A 14,142-nucleotide genomic window follows, 5' to 3' on the forward strand; every position below is an offset into this window, starting at 1 on the left:
ATCTGTTTTTTCAAGTAGATGAAGGAGTTCTGTTACTTTTTGTTTTAAAGTTTTGTTTGCTGGCGTTTCTTCAGGTTCACTGGGATCCTCAGAAAAGTTATCGAAATTGATAAAATAGCCAGAAGCAGTTCTGTCAATCGTTGGGATGGCCTAAGGATTATTTGAAACCACTTGAGCTGTTACTCTTTTCACCATGTCTGTATAGTCAGATGTTACATCATTGTAGACAGTCGTATCGTGACAAACTGTTATTTGGGTATCCAGAGGCACAAGTTCCATGGCTTTGTTGCATAGTCCTTCTTTTCTTACTGGAGGTTTATCAAAGGTGATAAGTCTTTCAGTTTGAACCTCTTGGATTGTAGCAAGATTAGGTCGTCTGCTACTTCTCTGGAGTCCACTGGGCCTACTACTTATTATTGGCCACATGATTGTGGTTTGACCAGGTCGATGGACACAACTCTGTTCTCCCTTTTACCAGCAAGGGGCGGTAGTAACACTGATCTTGTTCCGTGGATTGCCAAGACAGGTACGTCTTTTCTGTAAGAAGGCCCAAATTCCTTTTTCACCGCTATTTTCTCTCTGACCAGATCCCCAATCTTTGGAATCCAGACAGGCCTTGCTGGGACAGGTGGTTTTTCTTCAGTGGCTTTTGGCTTTTGGCTTTTGGCTTTTGTGTTGTGTTACTCAGACTTCTTCTTGTTTCATTTAAGTCCTGTAAAACAGCCAAACGATTTTTGACATCAAAGGGTTTTTGTTCTACCACTGAAGTTTGACAATCGAGGTCTTCGATTATCATTCTAGCACCAAATAGTAATTCATAAGGAGTGATTCCCCCCAGAGAATTTCTTGGCAGATTATTACGACTATGTTGGACACTTATTAGATGTTTGACTCACCCATCACCCGAACCTAATACCTTAGCTGTTATGGATTGCTTTATGTCACGGTTTTTTCTTTCCACTACCGCATTACCCTCAGGATGGAAGGGACTAGAATACCGCAATGCAACGCCCAAGCAGACCATGGCCTCCTTGTAAGCTCGAGAGCTAAACGCAGGACCCAGGTCAGAATGTAGCGTGCCAATTGTGTATGTGCCGATAAAGACTCACAAATCATATTTATAACAGTTCTGGCGTCAGCCGAGCGCTGGGGCCAAATCCAAATGAATCTTGTCCTAGTAGTTGTGGGAACGTATTCATCCATTGTGACGTTTGCGTGTAGATAGTATAATGCTGTCTAACAATGGTATCTGGACTGGGCTGGCTACACTGTAGTCAGGTATCTGGTGGTCTTCAAAACTATGATCTCTGTAACAGGTATCACAGTTTATTCCAAACTTGTAAACATCTACGCTAATTCCTTGCCACCAGTACATCTCCTCTAGTTCTACTAGAGATTCCAAGATCCCTTGATGTCTCAGACCCTCTCCCATATGTGCTTCTTGAACCAAAGCACCTCTCCGCTTCCTGTTTGGAATTACTCTGTCCCCCACTCCAGGGATTCGAGCAAAAGGAACGGAGTTCACATCAATGATGTATGTAAAAGAGTATGGATAGTTCATAGGTAGCGCTGCATTGCTGCCTGTCATTGAGGCTTTTACTGCTAGCAACGTTTCACCATCTATCGTTGTTATAGAACGTTTTATTGTAGTTATGGAAGCAGGTTGTACAGCTGCCTTCGCGGCCTTATCAGCCAATGAATTCCCACCAACGTGAACGCCATCACGTTGATGACTCATCGTATGAATGAATCACGTGAGCCTTTGGTAGTTCTTTCTGCAAAAGAACTACTTGTTCCCAAAGCATTTTATGCTTGATTGTGTTACCTTTTTTATTTTTGAAACCGTTTTGAACCCATGTCTGCAAACATTCATTGTAATTCCTGATGCAGCAATACGAATCGCACTCTATTAGTGTGGGGAATTCGCGATCGGTATTTTCAAGCGCCATATTGAAAGCCTGTATTTCAGCTCGCTACGCTGTACAGTCTTCGAGTGATTGAGTTTTTGTGACCATAGGTCTGAATTTGCCTTCGCGCCAGCGACCTTTAACAATCGCGCACGCAGCACTATAGGCTTGTTTACCCCCAATTGCGGATTGTGCTGATCCGTCTGTATAAATTATGCAGCCGTAATGTTCTAGAGGTAGAATCTCGGTCGGCAGAGGACATTCGTATTCGTATTGTAGGAATTATTGTGTCTTTAAGTAGGGTTCAAACACGTATTCAACGTCTGTTGCAGCAAGAGAGTTAACCCATTGTATCCATCTCGGATGTAAAGCTTTAGCATTGGGAATGCTTGCTTTTGTCACTGCCTCTAAGGCAGGTACAGGTGTAACGATCATTATACCTTTACCCTGCGCAAGAGCTCTCTCTTTTGCTACTGCAGTTTGAACAGCTGTCAGAATTTTTTCTGTTGAAGAGAATTTCATTTCAACTTGTGTGTACATGTGTGATTTGTATGCAATTGGTACCTTTTCACCTTCATGAAGGTCAGGTATGTGAATCCGCATTTCCCTGGGATGACCCGGATCACCAGATTGCGCACATTTTTTCGTGTATCTAAATGTGTTTTCGCTAACATGTCTGTTTGTACTGATCGTAAAATTTAAGTGTGATTTTGAGTCCAATTAGTTGGTTTAAAATCCGGATTGATTAGTTTGTAGAGAGGTTTAACCCTTTCTGCGTATTTCAGAACGTAAGTTCTTCCAAAATTCAGGAAACCTAGAATTGACTGTAAGTTTTTCACTGTCTTTGGAGATTGGAGCAGCGCACATTTCTCTAGAAAGTTTGCCGCCAGGCTTTTGCCCTCACTTGATAACTCGTATCCCAAGAATAGGACATTGAGGTGGGCAATTCGTGATTTCTTAAAATTGAATTTATACCCTTCAGAAGCAAACCCAAGTATGATGGTGTTCACTCTTTTCAAGTGTACGTCCAAGTCGTCGTCTGTAAGATAGATGTCATCAACATAAGCTAATGCCTCATTGTCATACATTTGTAGTAACTCTGTTACTCTGGCTGAAAATAACCCTGGACTATTCTTGAATCCCTGGGGGAGACGGCAAAATTGTCGCTGTGTCCCCAAGATTGAGAAAGCGGTCAAATGCCTGTTTTCTGGTGCAATGTTTTGACAGAAAAACCCATTTGAAATATCTAATGTGGTTTTATATTTTTTGCGCATAATGTTATTCATCAGTGCTGCACTGTGTGTATTTTGTACTGCAAATGTTTTGCAACAAGAGTTTAGGTGTCTCTAGTCCAAAACTAGACGATATGAATTTTCTGGCTTGGAGACAGGAAACAAAGGATTGTTCATAGATGAGGTGCATGTTTCAATCACCCCTTGATATTCAAGTTGATCTAAGATCTCCCTGACTTGTTTCTTAGCTTCTTGCTTGACTGGATACTGCCTCTGAGCAGTAGGTTGATTTGTTAACTGGATTTTGTGGTGAGGAGAATCCTCATCCCATCCTACGTGATTTTTATATAATGCTGGAGCTTGAGCTACTGCCCATTTCCTGGCATATGTATGTTTTTTATTAATTGAAATGTGATTTGAGAAGGCTGGCATAATTATCTCTTCGCCGTGTGGGCACTCCCTAACAACTGCAGATGGCCTGTCTTGTTCAGCTAGAAGTATGTCATAACCCTTGGAAAGCTTGTCCCAAAAGAGAGCTTTTATTTTCCTAGTTATGTCCCCCTCCATCCTGAGTGTTACTTCATATAATTTGTGGGGTACACTAACTCTGGTGTCGGCAGTTTCAACTTGAATGAATTCATTCTAGTCCACTGTCTCCAGATGATCCATCAGGATCTTGCGAACTATGGTCACTTCTGCTGCGCTGTCTAGCATTGTCTGAGCCCATTCCCCGTTCTTGAGTTGTGTCCTCAAGATCCTCGGCATGTTTGATTTTTATGCTTGCTACCTTCTTTTTGGTAAATTGAGCTTTCTTGCTCTGGTGAACGCGTTCTTTGTCTTTGGACTTGACGCGTTCTTCTTTATGTTCTGTCCGTCCTCTTCTTTCCGATTTCTGCGAGGAAGTCTGAAAAGATTGAGAGGGACGTGTGTCATTATCTTGATATCTATCAGGTTTTCTTAAAGTATCCCTTTTTCTAAGGTTATACCTTTTTTCAGAGGGTTCCAGTTGGGGAGATCTATCCCCCGTTCAGGAGACCTAACTCTCCTTTGGGGAGACCTTCCTCTGGACTGAGAACGCTTCTCTCTAGGAAGTGTCTGTTTAGTATTTTCCCACTTCTTCTTAGGAGTAGTGAGGTTATTTTTGATAAATGATTTTTCAGGACTCTCAGTTACTTGGGGTTATAATGGTTTCCCACCCAAACTATCTCTACCTAGTTCTTCATATGATTTTTCAATAATTCTTGCAAGCTCATATGGTTGGTCTGCTATGTCTGTTTCTTTTAACTTTTGGCGGATTGCCACTGATGCTGCTTCTCCTTTAATGTTTGCTAGTAATATAGCCGCGACCTGTTTGAAATCTTTTAGCAATTTCATACCAAGATTTAAAGCAGGTTCTGGTCCATATTAATTTTGAATCTGTCTTAGGACGTCTGGTATTACCGCCATAGACGGAACACCATGTGTTTTAGTGTAGATTGAAGCAAAGACTGTACCCCAAGTGTCACAATCCTCCACATGTGCTAACCAGAATGGAATTTGTTCTCGTTTTGCTGGTAGTTTACCAATGACTAATTGTATGGTCTGTGGTGTAATTTTATTTGTGTTCCCCTGGTGAGGGGTCTGCTGTGGAATCCTTACACCTGGTTGGACTGTTAATGTCCGCATGCCATATTGAACCAATTTTCAATGTATTTTAATTAACTGTTTTAGCTGAGCTAACAATTCTGCATCCGACATCCTTTCAATGTTTGGATGTGGTGTATAGCTGGCTAGTACCGGCCATGTTGCTCCTGGTCTACCTAGTGGACCAAGCCTGATAATGTGATTTTGATGTTGTAGGGCGCCTTTAAACCAGAGCGGATGCTCTTGGTAAGTTAGTGGAAGTTCAACGTCCTCGAAAGGAACGTATTCCTCTGGAGATTCCTCTACTTTATAGTATTGGAACTCATGTGTTCCTGCCTCTGCTGCAGGAAATTGAATCCATGAATAGAATACCTCTGTCTGCCGATATTCATGTGCCTCTACGACAAAGATTACTTTACCACCTCTAGGTGATACCCCATTATTTATGAGTCTGAAAGTTACACTTTTTCTTACATATCCCGGTCATTTTCTAGCAGATCATCTAGAACTGCTTGGGCTGCTGCTGCAGCTCTTTCTCTTTCTCTATCCTCTTCACTTCCTGACATTTTGTCCAAAAGTTTGCAGAGCAAGTTTCAAGGAAACAAAGATTAGGTGCACAATATTTTGGAACACTGTATCCTTCAACGTTGAATAAATCAAAAACGAATGCATAGGATTTTTCATCCTACTCAGTTCTGGCGGATATTAACCTTTACCCACCCCAGACGTCTTTTGGAGTATTTACGGGAAAAAGGGGTCTGTGTGAAAAGCACGACTGAGTTACTCTAGTATCTAGCGTTAAATTATCGCCTTACCAAACGTTGGGCGCCATGTAGTGTAGTTCCTATATTTCCAATAGGCTCTGCGCATTAGAATAATATATACTGCAGCTTAGACGTAGGACTGCGGTCAACTAGGTCTCTGCCAAATATATTAAACGTAATTGTGTGTGCCAGCTGGCTCAGAGGTCACTAGAAACTTTCTTGAATGTACAAGAAGGGATTCGTTTCTAACAACCATATAACATGACAACTTTGTTTCCTCAGAATGAAACGTATCTCTAGAGTCGCGGAAACAATAGATAACTATTTTACTCAGTCAATCGTGCATGCTTAGTTTCACCAGAGTTGCTGAGAAAGTAGAGAGACGGGCGTTTTCAATAAAAGGTATTTATTGAACAGTCTCTATCTCAAGCATGAGAAATGTGCTGCTACAATAGTAATGCTGGTTATAAAGTACAAGGCATATAATACGAACAGTATTATAAAGTAGTACTGTAAAAGCATGATATAGTTTCTAAGCCATAAGTTGCTTAAAATATATAAAATGCATAAAATACATACAGTGATAAATGAATGGCTAAAAGGTACTCAACTGGTGCTTCTAAAATAAGCCTACCCCGGTGTACCTGACCTAAGCCTAGCACAAGGGAAGAAGTAAGTGAGGAGTAGTTTAAGTTTAGTAATCTCTTTGCCGAGAATCTGCCAAGAGTCTAATCAAGAATTCTCTAAGGGTCTAATCAGCTCCGTACCTTGGTTTAGAATGAAGGAAGTCTTGTATCTCTCTCTCAGGACTCGATTTACCAGATACCCGCAAGGGTAAGCCGGAAACACTGGAGCTTGATTTCTCGGCAGGAGAAAAGGCAGAGTCTCTCAGTGCGTCAGCTGGAGGGTCGGCTTCCTTCGGCACTTGCTGCTGCAGGGCGTCGGGCAAGTAGTTAGTCGATCTGCTCCAAAACCACTGTGTGTTTTACTGAGCAAATGAAGGCATATTTATATGTTGAAAGTGCCGAGTTTGACGTATGATTGGACTTAATAACGTCACTCAAGACTCAATTCCTAGAAAACTCCAAGATTTCTTGGATAACTTAATATTCAAGCAGGGGGAAGATCTTAGCTGCTGAAGGCTGGGTTTTCCAAGAAATCGTTGTGGATTCTCGGAACTTAGTGGAAGTAGCCATGCCGTATTTTGGCTGCAAGGCTCAGTCTAAATATGGTAAGGATTTCTATGCCTATATAAGGATAGGGTCCTAGATTCGTTTACAACAGAGCTTGAAGAAAAATCCTGATACGTTGCAACCTTTTCTACGCATATTTGTTTGTTTTACTACAAGCGATTGAGTTTTGGTAGATCCTCTGCTGCAGAACTTTTCCAAGTCGTCATTTGACTTATCATATAGCATGTAGTAAATGCATTTAACTGTAGTGATATATTGGTATTGTGGGGCTGCACAGAAAGAGCATTACAAAACTCTCATGCAAGTATGTTGTTTGCTGAATGGTGCAGCCTTAACTCTGAATGCTGACAAATGTGAATTCCACACGAAAAGCTTGAAATTCTTCAGCCATGTCTTTTGTGATGGGGGTATGAAACCTGATCCAGCTAGAGTGCAAGCATTGTCTACTGCAAATCCCCCACAAGGCATTTCTATGATACAGTCATTTCTTGGAATGGTCAATTACTGTTCTAGATACATACAAGAGAAGAGCATCCAAAAAATCAAACAAGCCATTGAGAGCGCCTTTGAAATGCTCGATTTTGATCCCAAACTCCATACAGAGGTTGTAGGTGATGCTAGCCCTGTAGGGTTAGGCGCAATCCTTGCACAGCACAAGGGACCGCCAAATGCCTGGAGACATATCGTGGTACATGCCAATAAGAGCCAGTCACAAACTGAACGTGCTTACTCACACCCTGAGAAAGAAAGTGTGGCACTGGTTTGGGCTTGTGAATAATTTCCATGTGTTTGTGTATGGAAAGCCCTTCACATTAGTGGCTGATCCCCAAGCATTGTTGATGGTATTTGACAATCCCACAGCAAAAATGCCTCCTCGAATTGAGCATTGGGGTTTGAGGTCACCAGAATTACAACTAAACGATTCTTCATCATCCAGGGAAAGATCAGAAACTGGCTGATTATGCCCTGGTACCCCATGTAAGACAGTGGAGGATTACATCCAATTTATTGTGAAATCGAGTACACCAACTGCCATGTCTTTAGAGCAAATTGCCACTACCACGAGCCAAGGTAGTGGCATGTCAAGATTAAAAGTTGTGGAACCAGTATTCTAGACCTCTCACTAATGACAGCGAGTATATGAAGTTCAGAAATGTAAGAGATGAACTTTCAGTAACGCAGGAAGGCCTCATTCTGCAAGGTACACAGATTGTTATTCACCAAAGTCTCTGACAACAAGTAGTTGAATTTGCCCAAGAAGGAGATCGAGGAATAGTTGCCACTAAGAGAGCTGTCCGTGATCGAGTCTGGTTTCCGTATCTTGACAAAAGGGTCAAAAAAGAATTGAAGACTTGTCACATATGCAACTGTCTTTCATCTCAAGTTAGTCAGCAACCTTTGATTATGTCAGAATTGCCCCATCATGCTTGGGAGAGAATTGCTATTGATTTTATATGACCCTCCAGAGACTGGACATCATCTTCTAGTTATTGTTGATCAATACTCACATTTTTCATTGGTAGAAGACCTTTCATCCACTACACATGAGCAGGGTTATTCAAAACCTAGATGGCATCTTTGCGTCATGACTTGTACCTGCAATCTTAAAATCTGACAACGACCCACCTTTTAATAGTCGAGAATTCAAAAACTTTCTAAATCACCGCAATATAAAGCATAAAAAAAAGCACTCCCCTTTGACCCCAGGCCAATGGTCTGGTAGAACGCCTCATGAGTGCTCTAAAGAAAGCTGTTCAGCATTCTACATTGGGGAAGCTCGACCTCGAAGGTGTTTTGAACACTATTCTTTGAGGTTACTGTTTGACCCCCTCACTCAACCACAGAGGAAACCCCTGCAACTATCATGTTTGGAAGAGTCATGACAACCAAGCTTTCCCAATGTTATGTTATGTTATGTTAATTTTGATGTCTATAGCGCACGGCTACTCCGTTGGAGTGTCCCGGCGCTTTTATTGGCAACTCGTAAAAAGAGAAACATAACACAGTGGAAGGGGCTGGGTGTGACAGGGGATACATCTGCATTCATCTGCATGCTGATAGTCTTCTTGGGCTGGGAGAGAGGTGATTCACACTTACATTTGAATAGGTTGTGTCCTGCCCTCCCTCAAAGGGCTGATTTACCCCCTACTGATCGTCTGGAGCCAGGATTGGGCTGCAAGGGACTGTTGCACACTTCTGAGGGTTCATTTGAAGTCACCCGTTCATGAAAGACATTTTTGAGTATATGTACTGGAGCTCTGATCCCATGTTTTTAGACGCTGCTTTGGACTTGTAGCCAGACATTGTTGGCTCTACAAACTGCTCATTGCCATGAGGACTGCTGTGCTGCCAAGAGCAACAACCATTTCAACTAACTGCCTTGTTGTGTTGACCTGCTGCAGCTGGGCTGCAGGAAGGACTACCAATTTGCAACCTAACTGTATGTGCTGTCTGCTGCCTGCCACCTCCTTTTGTGCCCCGAAGTGCTCTCCAAGGGCTTGTTTGCTTGCCCCCTGTTCTCTCGAGATCTCAGGGCCATCAAAGACCTTGTTGCCTCTTTTCTCCAAGACTTCTGCTGGGTGAGCCCATTTTACAAGGGTTATCATGTCCCCAGTACTCCCTTCTGCACCAAGGTAAAACTTTGTGCATTACAGGACAGTGCACCATGGGACTACAGTGCAGCGCTCTGACCAGGGGAGTGACTTTGTGCATACTAGGGAAGTGTTCCATGTTTTACAAACCAGCATGTGGTGAGCGTTTTTTCTCTAGCGTGAACAGCGTTGTTTCGCCTGGAGGCATTACCAGAGAAACAAACACGTCCTTGAGCGTCGTGCTCACTGCAGTTGAATTGTATTGTGACCCTCACCCCCGTTGTCTGGCAAGATATTGCCACCATCTGATGCCACCAAGAATAAACTAGTGTGGCCCCTCTGGAGACTCGAGGAACAGCCCCCTGAAGACTTGTACTGCTCTAAGATGGTACAGTCCAGCGTTTAAGGCTGCAGAGCTACAGGAGCTGCATAAAGCCTTCAAGGCAGGCCTTTCGACGACACATTGTTCTGTAACATGCGGCGGGCCAGCATTCTAAGGCTCATTCCAGCCAGCCTCGCCCTCTGGTTTTAACGCATATACTGCACGAAGCTCTCCACGTTGGGCCCCACTCCTGAGGCATGACAACATTGTTAGCAAGTTACAGATGTAAGAAACAGAATGCACACACGATCTTTCTGCTTAATTGGTCTTCACTGCATTTGGAGATAAGACCCAGACAAATCTAGGTTATGGATTATTCCCAATGATCATGGGATACACCATTCCTATTTGGATGACCAAATGAGAATACATGATCTACATCTGACGTTGATGGACATCCTACTCCTCTGTATGGGTCTATTCTATTTTTGAAGTGAATCCCACTGCACAGGTCATGGTTTTAAATACTCTGCAAAAATCTCAGCTACATAGTTTTGGCAAACACTCACCGACTTAGGTAGCGGTTTTCTTGTCAGTTTGTCTGGAGCGTACTAGGTCCAGCTGTAGACCCCAAGTGTGTGCTTTCTGTTTCTTACATTCTTGGTAGGGGGACTCCACCCTGGGTAGGTCTTTAAATATTCTCCCTCTGACCCTTCTTTCTCTGTTGTGTTTACTAGCAAGTTACAGATGCCCTGAGGACAGTGACCCTGCACCCACAAAGGTACTGTGAGGCGGGTTGGGTCTAGAAGAGGGTTAAAGCCACCCTGCTCCCCTTCACGGGTGGCTTGGTTTCCCTTGGGCAAAGAGACGCGATTCAAGTGGCCTCGGCGGGCTCCAAATTCGCAAGAGCGTGAGGGGCATTTCTTGTTCAGCATTGTCTCTGCTCTGGAGATGACCGCAAGAATGGCGCAGGGCCGTCGATAGAGGAGTACTGCTGGAAGACTCAAGCTCAATTACTGTTTAGCATTTAGTAGGTGCTCCTGCGCCGTACGTTTGGTTTCTAAATGCAATCACGTCAACCACGTTCACTACAGTTACCGTATGAAATGTAATAGGAGCTCAGGTGCGCTGTGACCTATGTTTTCATAGTAATTTGTGTTTTTCTCTGTCAAACCTGCATTATTTGCGCGAACGGTGTGATTTAAGTCATTTTGGTCTTGTTTGATGTACAATATAGAATTTATTTTTACATAATCCTGCATGGATTCCCTTTTGTGGTTTACTCACTGTGTTGCTGCACGAGTGTGTTGCACAAATGCTCTGCACATTGCCTCTTTAAACTAGCCTGACTGCGCTGCGCCAAGCTACCAGAGGGTGAGCGCAGGTTATCTCAGGTGTGTATCTGGCTTACCTGACTAGAGTGGTGGATTCTGCCTGGCTTAGGTGCCTACCCTAGCCAACCAGAAACCCCATGTCCAACAGTGGTTCTTGTGAATCACTTGATTTCCCAGGATGCTCCTGCTGCAGGACCTGGTCAATGCACTTTATGTAGGAGGACTAGCCTCCATTTGTGTCTCAAAGGGAAGTGTGACTCTTTTTCTTAGAACATACACTTTTTTTCTGAGTTGTAACTTTTCACTTCTCTCCATATTATATTAATGCAGCTTTTTCAAGAAATATTTTCTTCATGTAATTTTCAATGTTTTTTCTATTTTGCAGAACAACAATCACAGCTAGAAAGTATGAATGGGAAAGGTTCCGGAGGCAAGATGAATATAACTCAAAATATCTACTTAAGGAAACGGTGCAGAATGCACATGAAGGAGATACGCTTTGCTTGTAATGTGTGTGAGGAAGGATTTATCAATGAGACACTTCTTGTGAGGCACAAAAAAGGACACACCAGCCTCAGGCCATATCTCTGCGAAACGTGTAAAAAGTGTTTCACTCAAAAGGCAACTTTTTTACAGCATCAAAGAACACACACAGGAGAGAGGCCTCATCAAAGCGTACACACAGGAGAGAGGCCTTATCAAAGCGTACACACAGGAGAGAGGCTGTATCACTGTACTGTATGTGCCAAGAGCTTCACTCAAAAGAAAATTCTTCTTCGGCATCAACGCATACACACAGGAGAAAAGCCTTATGACTGCACCATGTGTGAGAAGAGCTTCAATCAAAGCGTACACACAGGAGAGAGGCCGTATCACTGTACTGTATGTGCCAAGAGCTTCACTCAAAAGAAAATTCTTCTTCGGCATCAACGCATACACACAGGAGAAAAGCCTTATGACTGCACCATGTGTGAGAAGAGCTTCAATCAAAAGGGAAATCTACTAAAGCACCGAAGAAAACACACAGGGGAGAAACCTTATCACTGCACTGTGTGTTCCAAGCGCTTTGCTGATAAGAGATCCCTTGTACGGCATCAAAGCGTACACACAGGAGAGTGGCCTCATCACTGCACCGTGTGTTCCAAAACCTTTTCTCAGAAGGGGAACCTTGTACTGCATCAAAGAACACACACAGGAGAGAAGCCTTATCACTGCACAGTGTGTTCCAAAACCTTTTCTCAGAAGGCACACCTTGTACTGCATCAAAGAACTCACACAGGAGAGCGGCCTTATCACTGCACTGTGTGTTCCAAGCGCTTTGCTGATAAGGGATCCCTTGTACGGCATCAAAGCGTACACACAGGAGAGTGGCCTCATCACTGCACAGTGTGTTCCAAAACCTTTTCTCAGAAGGGGAAACTTGTACGGCATCAAAGAACTCACACAGGAGAGCACCAAATAATACACACTAAACTGAACCCTATCACTGCACAGTTTATGCCAGGAACTTCACTCAAAATGAACGCTTCTACAACACCAATTAATACAAACAAGATAGATCCATTTTCACTGTAACAATCTTATGTCCTGCTTACCCCAAAGTAAGTTTTACTGGAATATTGCAACTTAGCGAGGGCTTATAGTCATAAATTCCTAATGGCCAGTGTTCCCTGTAGGGAGTGTGCATTTAGTGTAGTAACCCTGAGCGCACAAACTCCATTGCGAAGCGCATACACTTCACAAATCACTGAGGCACCATTTGCAGCTCTTGCTTTTAAAAAGCGAGCAGCGTGGAAAAAAAGATCTCTTGCGTGAAGAAGCACAGAGAGCAGATCTTGGGCCTAGCAACATACCACCGCGGAAGAGGGGAGAACGTTGCAGCGTGCCTCTTAAACTGCAGTGTATCGGATTGCCGGGGGTCACAAGTTGTGCAGCATGTTTCCTCTTCGCATGCCGTTTGCTGCATTAGTGTCTGAGAGAGGCTGCAGGGCTTTACAGGCAGCTGTGGCTGTCCGGGCATGATCCGCGCCTTGCAGATTAATTTATTTTAAAATTCCATGCACTAATTAGCATTGTTCGGTATTTAAGGGCACGATGTACGGCATACTCTATGTTTAAGTCCCAGCTGAAAGTGTTCAAAAGGCAAGCATAATGGTATGCCTATGCTACATTTATTTAGAGAAGTCATTTCTGACCCTGCCGCAAGCATGCCAAGTCATATGTGCCCCCAGTGAGGCAGCATCATTAAGATGAGTAATTTTCCCGGCCTAGACCTGGGCTCTGTAATTGCAGCTCTGGTCACCTGTGAAGCGTGATTGCGAGCAGCCGTACAAGAATGTAAGGAGATATGATCGGTAACCAATCATATCCTTGTGTTATTTCTTTATAAATGTTCTGAGTCTTTCTCACTGCTAGTTGATTCTATTGTACCAACCGAATATAGGATTCCTTTACCACCTCGCTCACGCCATTACATGAGGGCACAGCCGCAATGCTATCACACCGCCTAGAAAACACACACTAAACTACTACTTACACGTCACAACCACTTTTAGCTCACAGCTAGGGCTCTCATCACAGACCCCTATTCACAGATGCCAAAGTCCCTACTCGCCTCTCAGAACGGACTTGCGTCCATCTTCAGCCCAGGTGTTGCTCGCTCTTTGTGGTGTGTGATTACCGTTGGAGCTGCAGAAAGAAACGGGGGTCTTTTACCTTCCCATCATACCTTTTACCACATATGTTTAAGAGTTAGTAGTTGAACTTTGTTTATTGCAGATGTATGTAGACCTCTTTTCCTAAATAAATCCTGCTGTATCTTTCATTAGAATGGGTTCGAGTCCGCATTCTGTACATTTAAGATCCCCTCCTATAGGGCTCACATTTATTTATTGGTCACTCTGTAAGCTCTACAGCGCTCAGGCTTCGGTAGTGAAGAGTGCTGCCACAACCAACTGCAAAGCAGCTAACCCACTGAGCAGCCCCTTATCTATGAGTGCCGCCAGGTATAACTTGATTTACCTCTTGTAAGGAGTAAGTACTGTGTCCAGACTGATTTTTTAATTTCCTTTTTTCATCCCAGACCTTTTTTGCTTTCCTCATTCGAAGAATGCAAAATACAAAAAGACTTAGGGCAGGATGTACTAGCATCAGGAATACCGATTTCCTATTTGCCA

The 14,142-nt window shown here is 43.3% G+C and overlaps 1 protein-coding gene across 1 annotated transcript in view; it reads left to right on the top strand.

Moving 5' to 3' along the window:
- Window positions 1–13,773, top strand: part of LOC144763709 (uncharacterized) — a 70,896-nt gene extending 57,123 nt beyond the window's left edge. Inside the window, exon 2 of the mRNA XM_078649610.1 lies at window positions 11,352–13,773. Within this exon, the coding sequence (XP_078505736.1) occupies window positions 11,352–12,541 (1,190 nt within the window). The 3' untranslated portion in view covers window positions 12,542–13,773. The remainder of the gene's footprint in view (window positions 1–11,351) is intronic.
- Window positions 13,774–14,142: the final 369 nt, after the last annotated feature.

Source organism: Lissotriton helveticus, chromosome 1_1 (assembly GCF_964261635.1).
Source record: "Lissotriton helveticus chromosome 1_1, aLisHel1.1, whole genome shotgun sequence".
In the NCBI taxonomy this organism is placed as follows: Eukaryota; Metazoa; Chordata; class Amphibia; order Caudata; family Salamandridae; genus Lissotriton; species Lissotriton helveticus.